The following is a 23,439-nucleotide window of genomic DNA, read 5'->3' as shown; positions in this document are numbered from 1 at the left end:
TTTACATGATGCTTCCTCTGTTTTCTGTTATTACTTATTCCTCATTTTTTACGAGTGAGCCATATTTTAAGAATCCAATGAATGATTCTAGAAGACAATTAGACAGTTAAAAATGCGAAAAATTACTAAAATCTTATAAAAACTGCAATAGTAAACAATGAAATTTTGACAGTTCCCACACATATTTTCCACTACACAAATTTCATTACACAAACTTAATTTTACTATCATTATGTTAGTACCCTTAACCTCCCACTCAAAGGGCTAACCCTAAAGACAAGGCACATTGTGTACCCAATCAGTCTTTAGGAATTCAGATTAGATTAGATTAGATTACAGTGTGGGCGGTTCTTCGCGGAACCGCTGCACCCAGGCCTCCTTTTGGGCCCATTATGCATCCCCGGTTAAATTAATCCCTGTTAGGGGCAAGATGGTTCAAGCCAGGCCGTTTTTCGGATAAACTCCATTAAACAGGGCGGCTTCAATCTTGATAGGTCTTCATCAGACAGTACCGCTTTACCTAGCAGCACTCGTCTGATGTTGCATAAGCTGGGGCAGTCACACACATAGTGAGTGACCGTCTCCTCAGTTTGATTGCATCCTCTGCACATTTTATTACATTGGACTGGACACCCATCCTATTCAGATGTTTATTTAGACAGTGACCGGTTAGAACATTAGCAATCTGCCGGGCTCTCCAGCGATCGCCTCCCACCAGGTACGCTGTTCTTTTCTTATCCAAGTTGGTCATGAACAGTTTGGACACGCGACAATCTTTAGTCGCTTCCTCATTTCCAGGATTTCCTCATATTTCCTCATTTGCAAGGAAATCCCTACAGCAGGTTCGGGACCAATGAAGGCAGTCCTTGCTCCCGCTACCGCGAGGCGGTCCGCTTCTTCATTTCCCGCTAGCCATTCAAATAACAGTCGGGTTTTTAGCCGAGGAACTGACACACGTCTTACAGAATTGTTTTTATCGATCCGATCTTCCATGTCTGATCAGTGGGAACTGTTCTTAAACATTAGAATTAAAGAAAAGCTTACAAACAGGAGAGGGTCAAAGTCACCCGCATTTACGGTACAGTATTTTTCATGAATAATCTTTAAAACTTGAAACCAAGCTCCTAAATTCCAATCAATTACGAATTAGACTCCCCACAGGAACCCCAGGCCCAAAAGGAATCCACAAAACACCCCAATTGGCTACAAGAAGGACCTTCAATTGAGACAAATTCCAAACATGTCTACTCTCTATCAACTCACTGTTGCTTCTGATTTTTGGTGTGACAAGACAAACTGTTATACAAAGTCGTGAGTGTTCGAAAATGCTTTTTTGACGGTCCAAGAAATGTCAAACAAAAAGGTGTTGATGTTTTGTAAATATAGCAACAATTTCTTCATTGAAATTTTAAGCTGGGAAAAAAGTTAATTAGAATTTTCTTGTGAGAAATGGAATGTGAAATTAGTAATGATTCAAGCTCAGTGGAAGAAGTTGAAATAAAACAAGAAGTTGAAGAGATAATCATAAAAGAGGAAGATGACGATAGCTACTATGAGCAAGGAGAGTGAGTAAATAATATTTTTTACTTATCTAAGTCTACAATGTTAAATATATATTCTTATTTTTTTCGAAAAGGCCTTATCCTGAATACCTTCCTCTGCAAATAACCCATGTGACCTCAGAAGCCAATCCTTTCATTGAAGAAAATGAAAATGAAAAATGTCCAATTTGCGAAAGAGTTTTTGCTACAAAAGCCGATTTAAAGTTACATAGTTTGATTCATACTCTCGAGGAGAATCTTCATGAGCCCCACTGCACAAAATGCTATGATAAAGTGTGGGATCTGATAAAGTACATGGATGATCATTTGACCACTAAAATTTTACCGTGCAATATTTGCCATAGTACATTTCTAAGTGTTGAACTGCTGCAAGAACATATGAAACTTCACAATCAATATGAACCGTCTCAGTCAAGAAGGCGGAAAAACACAAGTGTCCTAGAAAGCATCCTCAGCAATACTACAAAGAACAAAGGGATTAAGACTGATATTACAGAATCTCGAATGAAGATCAATATGAAGCCCAATTTGAGGTATATTTGTTAAACTTTGAAAATTAAAAAAATAATAATCCTTTAGCAAAATTAATTATTCTAGTCCTAGGGGTCGTTCCTACTATAAACCGAACAAATTGATCAGTTGTCCCTTGTGTTCGAGAAAATGCATAAGTCATAGTCAACTGCAGAATCATCTAGCATCGCACAGCAATGAAAGACCCTTCAGTTGTCCCCATTGTCCCAAAAAATTCAAACTGAGGGAAGCTCTTGTGGCCCATGTTCAGATTCACAACAAAAACCGACCAAGATACACCTGTACTTTCTGTTCGGGCGTCTACGTCGATCTCTACTATTATCGAAAACACATGAAGAAAATGCACAAAGTAAGTTTAACACCAAATCTTATTCTCCTTAATTATAAATAATTGTCAATCTTATTGAATTTCAGATTTATGATACACGCCCTTATGAACAGCAAGCTCTTCAGTATCCTCAACCGTCAACACTACCAGAATATTAAAAATCCTCTGGAATTATTATAATTTTATTTCTAAAACAAACATTTTTATTGAATTAATCAAGATATAATTTTGAGATTGAAATACAATAAAATTTGTAGAGAAAAAAAACTATTGGTAAGCTTAGCTCAACTTATACGAGTTTCCGACCCTTCAGACCTAATACGGGCTTCAGCTTCAGACCAGAGACTATGGCCTCTACACATTGGGAGAAATTTTTGTCAAAAATAGCTTTTTTGAAGGAAATTCCCTGCAGCGTTGTAGGGAGAAACGTCAAATTTCTGTCAAAAACGCAATTTTTGACGAAAATTGCTCCCAATGTGTAGATACCTTTGCCATATCGCTTAACTGCTCTAATTTTTCAACAATCAAGATTTTTTTTTCAAAATTTACCTTAAGATGGGATTATTAAGGACAAATGACCTATTAAATTCAGAAAAGGCAATAAAATTGGTTGCTATTTAGGATTTTGAGATCTTCGGAAACTGGGCTAAACCTCTAGTCTGAAGACCACTTAAGGCTTAGCCATATGACTTAACTGCTATAATTTCTTATCAGTCAAAATTTCTTGGAAAAATTTTACTTATAGCTCTGGTACACCTTTTAGATCAGGAAAATTTCATGAAGTCGAAATTGGAATCCTTTTCTTTCTTACACGTTTTTCATATGTCCATCTCATTCTTTCGAACTCTTCTTCTTCTTCTTCTTCTTCTTTTGAACATCCTAATGAATTCAATTTAGCTCGATCAAATTTGAAGTGCGAAAAAATTAGATAGATATAATGCAAAACGTGTGAGAAAGAAAAGAACGCGAATTTTGATTTAATGACATTTTCTTGAACTAAAAGGTGTGCCAGCGCCATTAGGATTGAATTATTAAGGGGAAATATTCTATTAGATTCCAAAAAAAACCAATAAAATTGGTCGCTATAGAGGATTTTGAGACCTTCGGGAACTGGGCTAAATGTCTAGTGTTGTTGTCAAAATTGTCCATCGGAAATATTTTCTTTATTTAAACAAAAATCCGTATCAAACTGGTTCGTGAAAAATGTCTATGATTGTGATAATGTGATAATGATTAAAGATCTGAAAAGAGGGAGTCAGCCATGATTATCTATTTTATTCAAACCCTAACCTATCATACCTGAGCAGTCGACTTGCCCTCTTTAAATCGCTATAAATCCTTTCTTTCCTTTCAATATAAATTTCCCTATAAATAGAACATTCTATAAGTTTGCATAATCCCTATTTTCCTTGTTTCCTACTTACAGGTTTTCAATAGATTTCACAGATTCTAGTCTCGCGTGTTCGTCCTCGGAATCTCTCTCGCAAAATGACATTTCATTTCTGCTATGGCAACACTAAACTAAACAATGGCTGACCCCTCACATTTATTACATTCTCATTTCAAATTCGAATCTGCAACATCTAGTCTGAAGATCGCTTTATTATAGGTAAAATTCCTAATAGGAGCCAGCCCGGATTGCATCCAAATTCGATTTCGAACTGAATTTAGGGGAATGCTACACAATAATTTCGAGATATGTTCGTGAAAAGAAATGCAACTTTTATATTTAAACCGAAATATTTAGGATGAAGGATAGCCCTCTATATTCTTAATAAATAACTTAACATTATCGGTTACTCAGGATTCAGGATGGAGAAGAGGCAATTTTGAGGTTATATAAATAACCTCAAAATCTTTTGTACCCGTTTCTTCTACGAAAGCGCGCCTAGTGTCCATATGACGAACTTCTATTATGTGAGAGGATTTCTTAAATTCACAGCATTACAGATTATAGGCGAACTAAACGGTTTGGATTACTTATTTTATACAAATAAATCGGCTCATTGTAACCTAATAACAACCTAATAAAGAGTTTACCGCTATATTTTCTCTAGACCGGAAGGAAGGAATAAAAGAAAATGGAAAGAGAGGTCTATATTATGCAAAATTTCAAATGGAAAATCACGTGTGTTAGAATGAGTATACTATTGTGGAGTAATACGATCAGTAAGATATTACCCTTCGTATTAATTGCTTTCTTAATGGCTCCGGCACACCTTTTAGATCAGGAAAATTTCATGAAGTCGAAATTTGAATCCTTTTCTTTCCTATACGTTTTGTATATGTCTATCTTACTCTTTCGTACTCTTCTTCTTCTTTTAAATGTCACAACAAATTCAATTTAGATCAACAGAATTTGGATTACGAAAGAATGAGATAGATATATGCCAAACGTGTTAGAAAGCTATCTGAATTTTGATTTCTTAAAATTTTTTGATCTAAAAGATGTACCAGAGCCATAACGAACTGAAACTGAAAGCACTTCGGGCCCTTTGAACAATTTCAACAAAATCTTCGATTTTATTGAAACTACAAGGAACATCCGCCAGTTTTTAAAAATATAAACTAGACTATAACATTGTAAAATCTGATAACTTTTGTACAATACGGAATTTGAGAAAATTTCTTCAATCTTTTAAAAACTATAGCAGCGCCTCCGGTGTCGTATTTTTGAACTGTCATCGAATCTTATCAAGAGGGGCAAATAAGAGAAAGTTTAGGTCTAAATGATAATGAAAATTAATGACACAGACCGGTCAATTTTTGAATTTTGACCCCTTAATCAGCTGGGAAAAAATTGCAGGGTAAAATTAACATTTCCGGAATGTTATTTTAACTTTTGGGATTTCTCTCAGTGATCACATCTAAATTCCATTTAGCTCTTGGTAGCCTTTGACTATCTAACAACGAAGGTTTCTAAATCCAGCATTTGTGCGCCTCTTAAAAATGTGTCACACATTGATACGTCAAAGTAACACAAATTAGTTTTGTAAAATTAAGTTTTATGAAGTTTTTTACACGAAAGATTCTTCAATGGACTGTAAGGATATTAAGGTAGAGGTGAAGGAAGAGTTGGTCTATGAAGATATTATTGTTAAGGAAGAATATTCCCTAGAGGAGCAAGAAGTCCAGTACGATCAACTAGAAGAGTGAGTAACAAGTTCCAAAAATTAAAAAAAGAAAGTATTTAGATTTGTTTTCTTTTTTTTGACTCCTAGAATTCCCAAAGAGAGCAAACCTCCGGTAATTAAATTCGAGATAACACAAATTGGTGATCAGCCTAAAAAGAAAAAACGAAAAATCAGATGTCAGATTTGTTGGAAGTCATTTGAGAATAAGGGCAGTCTCAGAGCTCATAGTATAGTCCACAGAGGAGAGGAGAATTTCCACTGTTACTTCTGTTCCAAAGCATTTTCCCGGAAAACTAGCCTGCGACAGCATTTGATTATCCACGTGGAAAAGCATCCAGTGGTTTGCAGTAAATGCAACAAGCCTTACAAGAATTCCAAATGCCTGAAACAACATATGGCCAGGCACCTTTCCAAGCGACACATATGCAATACGTGTGGAATGCGCTTTATATTCGTAACAGAACTCAACAGTCACATCCTCAAAGTGCACAAAGAAAAGGACTTTCAGGAATTATTTAAGCAAGAAGTCTGCAAATTTTGTGGTAAAAAATTCTACAAGAAATACGACTATGATGCCCATCAATCTGTCCACAGCAATGAAAGACCATTTGAATGTTCTGTTTGTTTTAGTAAATTCAAAGCAAAATCCTATCTGAGGATTCACTTTAAGAACAAACATTCTGACACTAAACCCATCATTTCCTGCAATGTCTGTGGAAAAATATTCAATAGAAAAGCAGATATGGATTTTCACAAGATAATCCATGCACCTGAGAAGATTATACCATGCAATTACTGTCATAAAAAATTCGCTCACACAAAGTACCTAAAAAATCACATGAAAGTCCACAAGGATTTGTTTTTACCCCATCCCATTAATTCAGTTTATATTAAACCAGATCCAGATTATCCTGGTGATATGGATCAAAAAATAGAGACTAATGGACAAAATGTACAGAAAAAAGTGATTTTGTCGAAATAATTGAACAAAAAAAAACAATACCGAAATGAGAATTAATTAAATAATTACATTATAAAAAAATTACTATTGTTTTTGACTATTTGTGTTTTACTATCTAGAAAATTTAACCTACTTAGTCCACTTCTAGATAATATAATCACTTCAGGAGTAAGTACTCCAAAGAAAAACCTGGAACTTTGATTTACAAGGGGAGGAACCCAACTGTCTCCCTCGGATCGGGATGAAACTTGGCATGTAAGTAGGATCCATATACAAAGTTAACGCCACTGGCTTTTTACTGTGCGGCCATTAGAAGTAGTCATTGTGACTATTGATAGTCATGACTTTCTTATATATGAAAGTTTCTTTTAACATTTGTTACTATTTTTCTTTGACCTAAATATCTTTGAAAATGCGTTTTAATGATGTTCAAGGTTGGTTCGTGAGTTACTGATAAACGTCAGAACCCTTTCATGGGATACACCTTCATGGTAATGTCATAGGTCATCCGAGTAAACATATTATACTTCTTCAAGGAAAATAATATTTTTAATAACAGCGAATTTTTCTTTCTGATTGTTTAAAAATCGCAAATGGGAAAAATTTCCTTTTCTTCTGTTCCTTCTTTTCCTCTTTAAATTTTACTGCTGCCTTCACTTTTTTTTATAATTTTTTTTTTGTTTTTTGTTTATATCTCTGCCATTTTTTATTCGATTGTGATGAGTAAGTAGTCGTTGGAAAGGTCTCAACGAGCTCTATAACATACCCAAAAATGATAAAAAATGGAAAATTATAACTGTCAAAATTTCAAGGTCAAAACTTTCAAAGCGATTTAACGCCACTAGCGGAGGTTTGACGAAATTTTTAATATTCTACAAAGTTTTGGAGCGGATCTGGACGTTTCATTTTTATATAAAAATACGCGAGCGTAAAATGCTTCTATTGAATATAAATTAATCCAAATGGAGACAAGGGAAAGTTTCTAATTGAAGACAAACAATGCAAGTGAAACCGCGACGAAAGGCTTCCAAAACCTTGTTAAGTTGCCCCTGAGTGCAGGATTTGTTCTTGTTCCTGGTATTTTCTCCTTTCCCATCTAAAACAATAAGAAAACTCCCCAAAAAATCATATTTCCGGAGTTTCCTATTGAAGCATTTGCAGACACTTCAGAAAAACACATTTTGTTCACGAAATAGGTAATTATTTCATTTAAAAATTTCACGAATAGTTAACAATAAAGATTAGCACTTAATTTAACTAAAATTGGACAGAAATATGACATAAATGTTAAACGAAACGAATAAACAAGTCACCTCATTGTGTTTTTCATTACAAATCATGGTCGACTGATGAAAAATTCGATGGTGAAAAGGTACACTTTTAATTTTTCTGAGAAATTAACAAATCAAAATTTGTGAATATGAATTGATTTTAGCTTTATTTGGAGCAAAATTAACTAAATAATGAAAATGTGGTATAGAATATTATATAAATAATAATTTAGTACTGTATTTATCATGAAAACATTGACGTTTCCATTTGGAGTAGCGAAAAATTTCCATTTGGAGCAGGTTTTTTTAGCTTAATTTATCCTAGGTATTATAATTATAATTTACGCGAAAGCCCTGAAAGGCCGTATACTATTTTTGTACCGTATAAACGTAGTTTTGTACCGTATTTTTGCCCTATACTATACGACCTGATACTATTTTTTGTCCCAGCATTTATGAGAATTGTCACAAAGAAAACGGCTTTATAAATGTATTTCCTTACAAAGTAGAGCAAAACGACTTTTACAAAGTTGTACGGCGTTATCACACTTGCACATTACCCCATTCCTTACCATGGTATTATACATCATACGCAAATTGAGTGATTTTAGATGATTTATTCCTGGGCAATTTTTAACAGAATTGCTGCCGGGAATGGATTTTTAGTAACTTTAGTTCTTAAATCACTTGGGAAAAATAGTCCGACAGAGATAAAATTGCATTTTGTTGTTCTTTTTTCGCTTCGCGGAAGGTCATGCGAGATTTTTGCTCAAGATGGCGGACCGAAAATGCGACATCCCGTCGAATTTGTTAAAATTGGCCTCTTTCCTCTTTCCTGATTTGAATTCTAATTGCCAATTTGTGTTCTAGGATAGTTACTCTATCTAAAGCAAAAGAGTTTGTAATGAATTACAGTATAGACTCTCACTCAATCGGCTCTTTTTCAATCTGGCGACAAATTTTGTTGACAATTTTCACGTTTAATTATGAAGCTAATTCGCTCAAATTCGCTGTAGTTCTTCCTATTTTATCGTGATTCTTTATAATTGAGCGCTTTTTGTGGAATTTACAAAGGCTTTGACGCTAAATTCTATCGCTAAACCGGATGACATTTTGCCCCATATTCCCGATTGAGAGAGAGTCTACTGTAATGCACAGAATTTAAATTCAGTGACCGTTAAGACGTGTGTTTGTCAGAGGCTCCCCGCGCCCCCTAATAGGTAAATTTTTTTTCTTTTCAAAAAATTCATCTATTAATCTGTAGGAAACTAATCCCAAAATATGAACATTATATCTCAAGTATTTCTGGTACATTGACTGAATGGGTTAAAATTTTTATGTGATTCACGTTAATTGTCTCTTGAGAGCGTCCAAATATGTTATATGTGTCTTTGAGTCACTTAAAATTTGGGGTTTTTCTATTTATTGATAAAGAAGTGGACTTGGTCTGCAAAAATAAGTTTAAATTTACCTAAAGCATAAATATTTTTCACATTAAAAAATTAAAGAGAAAATCGCATTAATTTTTTGCATTAATGCTATAAATCAATTTATATCAAATTTAGCGGGTCAAGTCTACCTTTTTATCAACAAATAGATCAAATTTTGAATATAAAATGATTCAAACACACAAATTACACATTTGGACTCTCACCAGCGACAATTAATGTGAATCATATTAAAATTTTAATGTGCAAGTGTGATAACACAGGTAGAGTGGTAAATTTCCTATAAAATTGCGCTAATTAGAAATTTTTGGGCCGCTTGGGTAGCTTGTAAAAAAAATATGCGTTTTGTTACATTTTGCCCCAGTCTGCCTACTTTGGGTTCTTTAGGTCAGTGGTGTGCAAGAACCGTTGAAACCGAATAAACGTCAAAATAAGTTTGTTCAGCAAGGGAATTCTGTAACGATATGACAATGTCACATGACAAATTTTCGTGATAAATTTGGTAATAGGACAGCACTGAAGGTCAATGAACGTTGAACAGTCATTGCAAGAAAGTCTATGAAGCTTTCAGTAATTGATATAAATCTGATTTTTTATTATTTTTTCCAAAATCACCACATAAAAATTCTTAAATTTGTCATATGACATTGTCATACTGGTACAGAATTCCCCTCCAGGTAGCGTTTTGTTTTGACCATTGACGTACAAGTTTCTTTTGACGTTTTTTCGGTTTTAAACGGTTCTTGCACACCTCTGCTTTAGGTTCTTTAGGTTATCCGATGGTTTCACTTTGACCATTTATCCACCCCATATTAACGGTCATTTATTTCAAAAGTGAATGTTATACAAAAGAGAAGCAGCTGGCATAAAGTTCAATTGGTAGCCCTGTGCTGCGTGATTTTCTGAAAAAGTGTCAGTGAGATTGTCAGAGTGCGCCCATTGAAGACTGCGCGAGAGTGTTTGTTCGCAAATAAGGAAGGTGAAAAAGTTTTTTTTATGTGAAAATTCACATTAAAAAAATCCCATTCACCATCTTCCACGCATCACAAATAAATCGTCCATTGGACCCCGGTCCAATTGTACGTGTGCATTTCGTGATAAACCATCAAAATCCTAATTGAAAAAGTGCGTTTCTGTCCGTGGTGTGTCTCAAAACCAAAAAAAAACCTATCTCTTTGTCGCTGGCGAGAAGTGTCTGAAGTAAAAAAAAAAAAAACGACGAGATTATTTCAAGAGTGAGTGAATTTAGGAGACTACCTGAGCAATAATGTGGTGAAAGAAATTTCTCAATAAAGTTGCAATTTTTTTTTCCTGTGGATTTGCCCAAAAATTTTCTTGGACACAATTTCAGAAGTGGGACTTCCCATAAGGAGAAGTGCAAAAAAAAATTTCAAAGTGCAGATGAAATCCAAGGAGAGTAAAAGCTTTAAAAAAACATGTGAAATCGAAATTTTTACTCTGTGACCCAGAATTTATTAGTGATCAAGAAATAAAAAGTAGCAAGATCTTGTAACAAGTGGTATTCCGGTTGAAAGAGAGATTTTTTTTTAAAGAAAGTGTCTCGCAGGAATCCATCCGGAAAATTCAACCCTTCGAATGTGAAATTATCTTTTTTGAATCAAAAAATTTAAGCATCCACTGTACCAAAAAAAAATTGTTGATAGAGTGAAAATTGTGTAACATAGCGTCCTTTAAAAAAATAATGCTATAAATAGCCAATTGAATCATTTGGGGAAGAAATTAAACAACCGTGCGACCTTTCTAAAGTGAAATTAGTAGTTTCAAGTGAAAATTTGAGTGTTTTGAAAGGAAAGTTAGACAACACTCTTAAAAAAAAATGCCTGGATTAATTGGTGTTGGAGAGTTTGTGGATGAAACCCGAGAGGATTACAATTCCCCAACAACCTCAACATTTGTCTCCCGAATGCCACAATGTCGTCAAACAATATCTGCCCTCGAAGAGGTGAGAGTTCCACATAAGTACATTACATTCCAAATGGGTGTGTTTTTTTCTAGTATATACCTATACGTTTTTCAATTCGTCGCAATTACCATTGCAAATTGTCACCGGAAATTAGATTCAATCTCATCAACAATCCATTTTATCAAATCTTAATATGCAATTTTTTTCTCCCATTTCCATCTCAATTTCATATTAATTTGCCCAATCCGAAGCCAAGCCTTATAGCCAAGAGAAATTCCAATCTGTGATTCAGCGAAAGAAATACTTTTGCATCTTCGTTTTTTTTTTACAAGTGAAATGTCGCAGAAAAAACCGGCTACATTTGACCGAAATAGAATATAGAGACGTTTTAGATTAATAAATAATTAATTGATGTCTTTGGATGTGTTCCAAATGCTCGTGGAGCACTTGGAGGAATTCTCAGACTCAATCTGATGTAGTTTGACCACCTTTAAAAACAACTGGATGGGTAGTACAACGTGAAAGAAAGTGACTCAGATATTTGTTGTTATTGGAATGGGAAGTAGCGATGAGGTGAAATAACTTGAGTGGTCACTTTTTCCATATTTTCTCTATATTTTACACATATCCAAAAACAAGTATATTATGGATATTAGGCCAAAATCATATTGGCCGGTCTTGAGGACCCCTCATACTTCTTTTTTAGTTTTAACTTTTATTGTTCGAGTCCGTGAAGTCCGTAAAGTGTGCCAAATTCCGGCCAGCTTGCAATTTCGGCCACCTTATTTGTTCCTCGAATTTCCATGAACTTTTAGATTTTATGTACACTAGAGATTATACAATGCAAAAGAATAACAAAAAATGTAGCTTCAACAAACGAGATGACGTGAAAAAGATATTGGAAGAATTCCCGAAGGGCAAGGAACTATGAGAATGAAGGTGGCCGAAATAAGGCACCAAAGCTATGTCTATATTTTTATTCATTTCAAAATGTATTGAGAATGATTTTAGAGTAAATAAAGACGGTAAACTTTTTACAAGGTTCCAAGCAACACTCTTTTAGAAGAAAGAATTAAAAAAAAATCAATTTGTATTTAAAATATTACATTTCAAACTTGAGAGTTTGACGCTTGTATGCAACTATTCCGAAATTTGGCACACTTACCCTATAGAGCAATATTTATGATCCAAAAAAAAACATCAGGGGAGCGTGGGGAACTTTCAAGCATTCGAATTTTCTTTCTAGACTCATTTAGTAATCGAACACAGGCCATATTCTAAGTGCGGTTACGTTACCCTTATGTATATGCTATCTGAAAATATACATGACGATTCCAATTTCCGAAATGTTTATTTTCGAATATAATGCATGTGCGAAACTACCCCAAACTTACCCATCGACTTACCATTTTCAAGAATAAGATCAACTAGACCCGTTATCAAAGTTTACATCTTGTTTGAACTAGACAATTTTTCGTAGAATAGTTTTATCCGTTTTATCGATCGTTGTTTCGACTATTAAACCGATTTGCTCAAATTTAGTTTTTTGGAAAAACTTTTGAAATTTTCAAGCCCACTGAAATCGGTAATGAATCGGTAAAGTACAACTACAGTGGCGACAATATAAATAACACAGTATCGAACACCTTTATGCTTTTAAATTATTAAAAGTAATGATAATAAATGAACTTGTTGGGGAAGGTTTTGCAGCTTCGTATAACATCGTCGCTGCTTCGTACAAGTTGATTTTTTTTCGATTTTTTTTCCAAGTTACTAAATAAATATTATCCATGGTCATATATTCTAATAGTTAATCCCACATCTCAAATTTCCTGACAAACTTGGGAGCCTAGGCCTTTTTCTGGGTTCTAGAAGCAAAAGTCCTTCAAACTAACCCTGTTGTTCAAAATCTATTTCTAACTCAGTCAGGACTTATCTGAGGACCTTTTTAACCAAAATTTTTCTATAGAATACCTTACGATAATGTGCTAGACTGATTTCGATCCATTCAACAATTCGAAAATTCTGAATTGTTGTTATTTTCTAATACTATTGGCCCGTTGAACCGGTGACAGCCAAAATTCCGAGTCTTATGTTTACGTAAACACTATATTGTGTCATGGATTATTGATTATCATAATTTAATGTAGTCAGCTATGATATTCATGATCACTCCATATGCTTTCGTAGTCTTAAAAATTGAATAGAGCTTCTAACGAGAAAATTCTGCATTTACTCCAATTTCTCATAGTTTCTTTTATCCAAACTTAGAAAATTAATTGTCAAGACAATAAATAATTATTGACATTACATTATTAAAGTGGTCCTATTTTATTGTCCGAACAGATTATCACCATTCACGTATTAGGGGGAAAGTGCCCATGCTTTACACGGTCCCTAGCTTTTTTTATTACTTATAATTAATAACAATGCTTTTGAGCTAGTGCTCTTGAAAGCAGAAGAAAAAGGATACATGTATTAAGATATGTATAAATATTTGTCAGAAAGCAATGCTTGCGTCCACCGCCGTCTTAGCGTTGGTGACCGATCTCCGGAGCCAAACGGTGGAAATGCTCTTTCTCAGGTTGTATAAGTCACCTATATCATTCGAAAAAAAAATCTTTCTGACATTTAAGCAAAAGGAAAAAAAGCAAACTAAGATGCCAAAAAGGTTTGGATAAACTGCGTTTCTCCTCTCAAGAAAGTTCATTCCAGAGAGTAACTCCCTCAACAAAGTGAAAGTTGTCAAGAATGCGGCTCCCCGATCTTGGCACAACGAGACAAGAAGACCTAACGGATAGACCCGGAAGAAGAAATTCAGCCAAATATTCAGGCTTTACAATGACAAAATTTTTCGTAGGGGAAACTGGGGCACCACCAAACACGGAGTAACACCAAACACTGCGATTTTTTAATCAGATATTGGATATCAGAGGATAAGACCGATAGGAATTTATAGGCACTATAGGGATGCTTGTCCACTGAAGGGATAGTCGAGATAGTCCAAGTAGTTTAGAAATAAAAATTAGTGTTTGGTGGTACCCCGTGTTTGGTGGTGCCCCAGTTTCCCCTATGTTTTTCAATAAATGTGACATATCTCTTCCATATTTTAAAAACTAGAGGAAGGTGTCTTTTTTTTTAATATATTGTGGAGTCGTATTTGATCAGAAACAGGAAAAATTTAATCATTGTAAAGCTTGGGACCGTCCAGAAAAGCATGGGCACTTTCCCCTATATGTCAAAATAGAGATCTCAAATGGCCAAAACAACACTTATTCGATGTATGGATATCATTTGAACATTTATACATCAAAATTATTTCAACGCTGAAATAAAAAAAATTACAGAAGTAAAAATGTAGGCTTATCAGAGGTGGTCCTATTATTTTTGCCACCACTGTACATCAAGATCTACGTAAGATAATTTTTAAAAGTACCTAAGCTTTGGAACACTTTTTAAAAACGTTTTCATATCAAATATTTAGGAAGGAAGACCTTAACAATACAACCTATCTTATATTATTATTTTGTTATTCTTTCGGAACCATGCAATTGGTTCGGAAAAATTCTTTGTCATCGTAAGTTTCGTATTGAGGATCTACACATTTAAAAAAGTAAGGTAGAATGAAATTGGCCCGCTGGATATTAGACCCTCCTAAAAGGATTAACCCTACCGACAAATTCGACAATAAAAATAAAATAGTGAACAATAAAAGTAGATCACCAAATAAACCTCATGGTTTTTAGAAGGAAGACAGATACTACTAAAAAGTTTATAATTCACTTAATCAAATATTTCATGTGTGTTTCACAAAATAAAGGTCAAGAATGAGTCAATTTTCTGCTCAAACACATACTTCTTCATCGAATAATTAATCATTCAATCCCATATTTTTTTCTTATTGTGGTATGGTCAGGAATTTTATGATCATTGTATGTTAATTTGTTCGGAACGAAGACGATAGAGAATTTCAGTGATTTCGAAGTGCAATTCGATCTCAATGTGTGTGGCTTTTACGATCCCAAATTTGGCGGTATATTGTCAAGGTTGTTTCCTCATTATAGTGAAAAATATCTTTTTAACATTTTAGTAACGATAGGAATCTCCAAAATATATTTTGCCAATTATCTTTTTAAAAATTATATTAGGAATTCTCTATAGTTTCTATATTTTACTGCTCGACCTCCACAGAGAGAGCTGTATATATCCCTTTTGATACTTTCACTCCCCCAAAATTTCCACCTTCTACTTCTCAGAGACCACTTTCTTCAACAAATCTTCACGTTTCAGACGATTTCTGAGAAATTTCACGCTGTTTGTCCGTCCGGCTGTTGCCAGCTCTAGAGGCCAAACGGTTAGAGATAGCGACTTGGCATCTAATGAATCATTCCTAATAATGGTTTTTCAAGGACAAATGTTAATAAAGGCTCTAGAGAGCGCATTTATCAGGAAAATGGGGTTATGCTTAGGTTCGTTGGAAAGGTCTTGGAATTTTCGACAAAACTGAACCAGTTCCAATCGGTTTTGAACTGGTAACGAGTCACTTCATAACCGATAACTAATTTTTATTCGAAATTCAACTTTATTAGTTTTAAGCTATTTTAGAGGCAATAGTTCGAGTGATTTATAAATCCGTTCAAATCAGTTGTGAACCGGTTTTGAACTGATAAGTAATTTTTGTCAGAAAATAAATTTTATTAACTCTTAAAATTATTTTGTGGGATCTTTCGAGTTATTTACAAATCGGTTTAAATCGGTTGAGAACCGGTAAAATGAAAGAAAAGGGCTTCTTACTGTTGACAAAACTGATCAATTTTCCACTGCATTTGAAACACTAGTCCAAAGTAAATAGCAGTTTTACAATGAGTTTCGTAGTAAATTTATATAAATATGTAATTTTTGTGTACTATTACACACATTACACATCTTAAGGTACACATTAAAAAAAGTGCAAATAAAAATGTTGTGTAATCGAGTATTATACTTAAAAGCTATGAAACAAATAAAATTTGTGTGTTGGAATTTTGTGTGAGAACTGTCACGATTTTAGTGTTAAACTACTACAATTTTTTGTAACGTTTCCATGATTTTACACAATTTTAACCCTTAGATATCCTTATATAAAATATTTTTTGGTATCTTAAAATCTTTGTATCTTGAAATTAATACAGGATAATTAGGGTCAGAGGAACGTCTGTTCAACAGGGAACCTCTATTGACACTTTTGTGAAAATGTTGAAAATTATTTAATGTACCTAGTAAAATATAAGTAATATAACGTTTTTTTGTAATATACCTTTTACTATAAACAGAGATGTTCAAATTTCAATAGTGTCAATGGGTGCTGACACGAGTTCTTAAAGTGTCAATAGACGTTCCTTTCACCCTACAAAACAAATTATAAAACGTGTAATTTCTACACCTTTAGTCTAAAATTTGTGTAATTTCACAAAATAAAATGTTTAACAAAATGTACACAACTGTACAATCAGTTTCTAAATTTGCTATCTGATTACATAGTTCACCATTAGACAAACTTTGTATTACACATTTTAAGATAAGATTACACAATTTTCTGAAGTGTATATCTGTGGAACTTTACAATGGAAATTGCTATAAGGAAGCAAAAAACGATTTATCGCTGTAATTTTTTTTACTGTGTAAATGAAGACTGCAGAATTGATAAAGTCCTTAGATAGAAAAGATATTCCAAATTGAACCATGATTTTTTTTTCGTTCAAGAAAAATTAAATAGGGTAAGTGTGCCAAATTTCGACATAGTTGCATGCAAGCGTCAAAGTCTCAAGTTTGAATTGTAATATCTTTAATAGAAATTGATTTTTTTATTCCTTCTTTTTAAGGAGTGTTGCTTAGAATCTTGTAGACAGTTTATCGTCTTTATTTACTCTAAAATCATTCTTAATATATTTTAAAATGAATGAAAATGTAGACATAGCTTTGGAACCCTATTTCGGCCACCTTCATTCTCATAGTTCCTTGTCCTTCAGGAATTCTTCCAATGCCCTTTTCACGTCATCTCGTTTGTCGAAGCTTCATTTTTTGTTATTCTTTTGCATTGTATAATCTCTAGAATATGTAAAAACTAAAAATTCATGGAAATTCGAGGAACAAAAAAGGTGGCCGAAATTGCAAGCTGGCCGGAATTTGGCACACTTACCCTACCTCTTTTCCCTTACTCATATCTTGATTTCCAGGGCATAAAAATATCTAGAAAAAACTTGAACGTCTTCTCCTTTCACTTGACCTAGAACTATGTTGCTTTTTTTTATTTATTTATTTTTATTTGAGAGCATATATTTGAATTTCTCCCTTTTGATATTTACAGCTGTCGACAGATGGATACGTTTGTCAAGAGCAAGAGTTAACAAGAAAATAGTCACAATTAGGAAATTGGTTGTTATTTTTGGTACAGCAAATAAACACAACTTTGTTTCTTTTTGAACATTTAAGAGTCACTTAAACCAGCAATTGCTATAAAGTATACATTACTCGTAACCATATTAAAAGTAAACGAGATAATTTCGTTAGGTCCCTTAAATAACACCAGTTGCAAAGTATTTTTTAATAATGTGAATTCGTTATGAAAGAATGTGAGATTCGTATCTCTATGATGTTAATAGTAAATAATGATAGCAATTTTTGTACTGTCACTTCACTGTAATTGCCCAAGCAAAGTGCAGTGACAAATAGTGTTTAGTATGAGAAATGCATAAAAAAAAATCAGCAACAACTTGCACTTTGCATTTTAAATTAGTAGAAGCTCATTGCCATATTTTTTTCTCTTTCTTCTTAACACCTTCACTTGTTTGCACCTTTTCTCTCTTCCAGTATCTGTTTCTTTTAAACTGAACATTTTCTTTCAAATCACTTTTATACATGCAATATTGTACTTGGTTGGTTCATATACCGAGTGGGAGTGTCATTCACTTGATTTTTCATGTACATTATTGCAGGTAATATTGAAGAGATGGAGGATAAAATATACCAAGAGAGCTATGAAGTGCTCCAATGATATAGCTTTGTCATTGAGTCTTTCTTGGAGGACTCTCAATTTTTTTATTCAGCCCATATTTTCTAAAATGAGAGTGGTATATTGTGTGAAAAAGATAAGCTTTTAGATGTAAATGTTCACTATTGTTTTGATTTCTTAACTCTCACATACTCCCTCTTGGTGTCTTAAGTACTTTAATATCACGCATGTGTGTTTAATTCAATTACAAGATCCATAGCAATTAGTCTTCGATAATTGTAAAATATTAAAATTTATATAAATTGGGGAAAAGCGTGCTACCCTTTGGACGACTGAAGTTTCGCACAATTCATTTTTTTCAGTGTATTTTAAATGAATTCGGTCCATTATAATATTATATTTTAATAGGAGGTCCAATGCCACAAATATCCAAAAAAGAGCTATAGGATCCATTAGGAACATAATAGAAAAAACTTAGGTTGTCCGAAGCTTGAGTCGTCCGAAGGTAGCACGATTTCCCCTATGTTATTTTTACCTCTAATATATTTAAAGAATTTACCTTAATAAAATTCTTCAGTAAAAAAAAGTAAATGAAGTTTATTGCAATATTTAATTTAATTTGATTAACTTTGACAATCCTTAACTTCGCAATAAAATTAATTTTGCATACTGTGAGGTATTATTTTGCAAGAGAGTAACAAAAAAAATATGCAGTGAGTCAAGGAATGACACTTTTATTTGATAAATTAACAAGTGTTTGCGAAATGCAATAAAACCACTATTTATTAGTCAGTGGGTACCATTCTAGGTAATAGTATTTGCAGAAAATGGACTCAAATTAATGAAATAATAAAGTGCCTGAAATTAATGTATGTTTCTTGAAAATTTCATTTTCATAAAAGTGACTTTTTATCAGACTAGAGGTCAAATGATGAGAGATATTGATTCGCGATTTTCGGTGACCCCTCCCACATCGATTAAAATGAAACGACTCAGACTGACTTAATGGCGTTATCACACTTGCACATTAAAATTTTAATGTGATTCACATTAATTGTCGCTTGTGAGCGTCCAAATATGTTATTTGTGTCTTTGAGTCACTTAACATTTGGGGTTTTTCTATTTATTGATAAAGAAGTGGACTTGGCCTGCAAAAATAAGTTTAAATTTACCTAAAGCATAAAAATTTTTCACATTAAAAAATTAAAGAGAAAATCGCATTAATTTATGCGTATTAATTCATTAATGCTATAAATCAATTTATATCAAATTTTGCGGGCCAAGTCTACCTTTTTATCAACAAATAGATCACATTTTGAATATAAAATGATTCAAACACACAAATTACACATTTGAACTCTCACCAGCGACAATTAATGTGGATCATATTAAAATTTTAATGTGCAAGTGTGATAACACAGTAAGAGGTAGTGTTCTCTAAACAATAAGCAGTAGGGGGAAGTGGGGCAACTTTGAAATTGGGATTATTCTCCTAAGTTTTAGTGGAACTGAGCTATAGGGGAAATGTGCCAAATTTCGGTCAGCTTCTCATTTCGGACACTTTGAGTGTAATTCCGGCCATGCAAATAAATTAATTAAAATTATGTATGTAATCTTCGAATAGTCAATGAATTCATTTTGCTTTTAAATATTTATTCATTTTAGTATGTATTAACACAAAGACCGTTAAATTTTATGTATAATTTCAATTTAAATTGCGTTGTAAAAACTCAGTGTGGAAAGAGTCATACAAAAAATGTGACAGATCCATTGTGTTTCTAGCAGTCTTCTGATTTATGGTGAAGTGCAAGAGGTTTTCTTTCGGTGTTTTTCATGAAAATTGATTAGTTTTCATTAAAAATTATTTCTGTTTATGTTAATAGTGAATCAATATTTAAATTTCGGGTGAAATTTCCCAGTTGGATCCCGTATTTCGCGTAAAAAAGTATATACTTTGTGAGGGTCTCTCCGGGTGAGGTAGTGTCGCCTATTCCGGCAACATCTTTTGCTTTCCTAAATTTCTTATTCATTTTTTTTTCAATTTCTGAGTTCTTCAATGTCCAGAGAAAAAAACCATCGCTTCTATGAAAAAGATGATATGGAAAAGGCCTTGGAAGAGTCAGGAAGGGCAAATTGCTACGGGAATCTGCGTGTAAATTTAAGATGCTACTCTTCAGGTCTTCAGGATAAATTACATGGAAGATCTCAGGGCTTGTGGGTCATATAAACGTATTAAACTAAATAATAAACTCGTTCCGTTTGACGTTTTGAATTTTTCTATCCGTTGCGTCACAAAAGCTGGTCAGAAAAAAGGTGGAAGGTATTTCACTCAAAGTGGCCGGAAGACTACCCAAAGCAATGTCCATATTATTATTAATTTTTCAATATTTTAGGAAGTGATTTAAAGAAAACAAAGATGATAAACTAGTTTTCAAGGTTCCACACAACCTTCCCGAAAAGGAAGTAACAAAAAATATCAATATGAATTAAAAATATTGCATTTCAAACTTATGACTTCGGTGCTTATATGCAACTATGCCGAAATTTGGCGCACTTACCCTATCATAATGTAATTTAGCTTCTCAACTGTGTGTGCAGCTTAGGATGAAAGGAACGTCTATTGACACTTTAAGAACTCGTGTCAGCACCTATTGACACCCTGCTCCGTACTATTTGGGGTATGAAATTTGAACAACACTGTTTATAGTAAAAGGTATATTATAGAAAAAACGTTATATTACTTATATTTTACTAGATACATTAAATAGTTTTCAACATTTTGACAAAAGTGTCAATAGGGGTTCCCTGTCGAACAGACGTTCCTTCGACCCTATATCACGATAAGTCTCAATGTGTAGACACCTTTAGAGTCAATTCTTCTGAATTCCTAATCGCCGATATCTAAATGACAGCTGTCAAACAACTGTCAAATTCAAATATGTCATTTTCGGAGAGCTGTGAAGGTAGTTAAAGACAAAACTTACTAGCGTAAATCAAATTTCAAATTCAGTTCATCTACAAAATATCTATGTAACAATATTATCATACTTTTTTCATGCAAAATTAAGCTCGCTACTTACATGAGCAAGTAGATAGCATCACTTCTACAGCAGCGGTAGAAATATTTGCAATTCAACATCCCAATTCCCTTTTACTATTACGTTATTATTCTTTTTTATTATTTTTAACCAAAACGCCATAAATGATTCAGGAATAGATTGCAAAATTGAGTTCAAAAAAATAAAGAAAACAAAAGTTTGAGGCCAAGTTTGAGGGTGGTGTTAATAGCTTCGATTAAGACAAATTACATTAGCAGGTTAGATTTGCATATTTTATAATTTATCTCTATATAAAATCTTCCTCATGAAACATCTTTTTTTTATCTTCTCATTCAACAATCGTAAACACAAAATTTTTTTAATTCTGTGATTTTTTCCCCATCGTTACTTTATTCTTTTATACCTCCCAGCCATTAAGACACTGACTCTATATTTTGTAAGTTATTCCACCTTGTGTCTTGCACCATTTTATATCTATTATATTTTTACCGATGAGGGAATTATGTGTGTTGTGTTAGTTATTCACATCTTGCTCTTTTTACATCACTTTTATTTTCATTGTGAATGAAATGTTGTGGAAAAATAATTAATCGAGGAAAGTGTACTTAAAAGAATGCCATAAGGCATGTAAGTGATTTAAAGAGGGAAAATCAGTAGAGAGAAAAAAGTTTTCCATGTCCTAAGGGAAAATTTTATTTGAAAAAAAATACGGAGAATAATTAAAAATTAGGGGAAGAAGCGCTACCTTCGGACAATTCAATTTTTTCTTATGTTCCAAGTTGATTTGTCCTTATGGTTCTTTTCGGGAAATTTAAAATATAATATTATAATGGGTCAAATTCAATTGAAAATATTGAAAATATATTGAAAAAACAAAGAGTTGATCGAAACTTGAGTAGTTCCGAAGGTAGTGCACCTTCCCCTAGTGTTCTCGAAGCCGGAATTTGATTCTCCAAAAGAGTCCAGGCTAAAATATTAATACCTTTTGTACAAAATGTCATTCAAGTTCAAAAAAATCATACTAAATTTCAAATTTTCGTACTAAAAAATTCATGCAAGGGTAATGAAATAATAATAGTAAAGACAGTGTCAAAGGAGTTAGACAGAGATTATGAAGAGATTTACATGATAGATTGAGACAAGAATTTATGAGCGTCGTTGCCTTTATTTTCCGCATAACAAAGTCAAGACTGACATGTTAACACTCGAGAGATTTCGAAGTTCGAAAAGGTAATAGCCATCATGCGGTCGAAACGAGAAGCAAAAATAGTTTTTCATGGGCTATCGAAATCGATCTTTGAAATTTAGGATTATAAAAACCACACATTGAGATCGAATTTCATTACGAAATCACTGAAATTATCTCTATCGTTCCGAACAAATCCAAATGTCTTTCCTCCTGGTAAAAACTCCGTCTGTGAACGCTCGGAATATGATCCCTAGATGTGTGAGAAATCGAAATAATAATTTAAAATTGACAGATTTTAAGATAATTGCAATCTCCGTTCAATGTAAGGACAATTTCAAATGAAAGAGTTGTAGGGTAAAGTGGTACAAGTTGGACAGTTGTACAAGTTGGACAATGGTACAATTTGGACAGGACTTTTTGCCTTGATAAATTTAGTACTTCATTTTTATTTGTATATTTTTAATGCTTTAGTTTTATAATTTGGTTCCTTGTGCTTAGAAACAAATTTTGTACTGTGTTTATCAAGAAAAAAGCCATGTCCAACTTGTTCCGGCGAATTGTCCAACTTGTAACACTAATTCCAAATTATATCACTTTACCCTATATGCACTTGGTGATATTTAATATAAATATCAAACGTTATCAAAGCAACTGATCCTACTCTCCAACATTCTATTTCCTTTAATAAAACTTTTTTTTTTAATCCAAATAAAATTAATTTCAGTAACTGTATAAAAGATTAACACCAGCCTATCCCATCCATTTAATATGTTCGATCATAGTGTGAGATATATGTTGGGAAATTAATTCAATAAAATGCTAATTGATTCGAAATGAGTGCGAAAATAATCTAATAAGTCAATTGGAAGAGCAAAATTATGTTAAAGAGACTGACACCATATCCATTTAATTTTCCCATCCATCGAGGAGAAAACGAGAACAGACGGGAAAATTAATTATTTCTGATTGATTCATTCAAATTGAATTTAGTCATTTGTCAGACAGAAACACTGTAAGAATACATTTTAATGTTTATACATC

At 33.3% G+C, this 23,439-nt stretch overlaps 3 protein-coding genes across 4 annotated transcripts in view; all 3 read left to right on the top strand.

The window, feature by feature from the left end:
- Positions 1-1,329: 1,329 nt before the first annotated feature.
- LOC129800634 (zinc finger protein 236-like) lies at positions 1,330-2,688 on the top strand. The gene is made up of 4 exons (XM_055845166.1): positions 1,330-1,565; positions 1,637-2,095; positions 2,160-2,442; positions 2,508-2,688. Exons 1-4 carry the CDS (start codon positions 1,450-1,452, stop codon positions 2,577-2,579), a joined length of 930 nt encoding a protein of 309 aa, XP_055701141.1. The 5' UTR covers positions 1,330-1,449; the 3' UTR covers positions 2,580-2,688.
- A 2,666-nt stretch (positions 2,689-5,354) lies between these two features.
- Positions 5,355-6,597, top strand: LOC129800631 (putative zinc finger protein 840). The gene is made up of 2 exons (XM_055845161.1): positions 5,355-5,573; positions 5,643-6,597. The coding sequence occupies exons 1-2, from the start codon at positions 5,458-5,460 to the stop codon at positions 6,535-6,537; spliced, it is 1,011 nt and encodes a 336-aa protein (XP_055701136.1). The 5' UTR covers positions 5,355-5,457; the 3' UTR covers positions 6,538-6,597.
- Positions 6,598-10,129: 3,532 nt separating this feature from the next.
- Positions 10,130-23,439, top strand: part of LOC129800604 (arfGAP with SH3 domain, ANK repeat and PH domain-containing protein) — a 36,845-nt gene continuing 23,535 nt past the window's right edge. Inside the window, exon 1 of one of the 2 annotated variants that reach the window (XM_055845114.1) lies at positions 10,130-11,198. In XM_055845114.1, the coding sequence (XP_055701089.1) occupies positions 11,073-11,198 (126 nt within the window). In that variant the 5' untranslated portion in view covers positions 10,130-11,072. The remainder of the gene's footprint in view (positions 11,199-23,439) is intronic. The other variant, XM_055845113.1, reaches the window with a different exon arrangement.

The sequence above is a fragment of the Phlebotomus papatasi genome, chromosome 2 (assembly GCF_024763615.1).
Source record: "Phlebotomus papatasi isolate M1 chromosome 2, Ppap_2.1, whole genome shotgun sequence".
Lineage (NCBI taxonomy): Eukaryota > Metazoa > Arthropoda > Insecta > Diptera > Psychodidae > Phlebotomus > Phlebotomus papatasi.
Note: the sequence above shows the minus strand (reverse complement) of the source record. Positions and strands in the feature narration are given on the sequence as shown.

Bases quoted from the DNA above. Each gene is read 5' to 3' on its own strand.
- LOC129800631 (XM_055845161.1), top strand. From the start codon at position 5,458: ATGGACTGTAAGGATATTAAGGTAGAGGTGAAGGAAGAGTTGGTCTAT. The intron at 5,574-5,642 runs GTGAGTAACAAG...TTTGACTCCTAG, and splicing joins CAGTACGATCAACTAGAAGA to AATTCCCAAAGAGAGCAAAC.
- LOC129800634 (XM_055845166.1), top strand. From the start codon at position 1,450: ATGGAATGTGAAATTAGTAATGATTCAAGCTCAGTGGAAGAAGTTGAA. The intron at 1,566-1,636 runs GTGAGTAAATAA...TTTTTCGAAAAG, and splicing joins AGCTACTATGAGCAAGGAGA to GCCTTATCCTGAATACCTTC. The intron at 2,443-2,507 runs GTAAGTTTAACA...ATTGAATTTCAG, and splicing joins ACATGAAGAAAATGCACAAA to ATTTATGATACACGCCCTTA.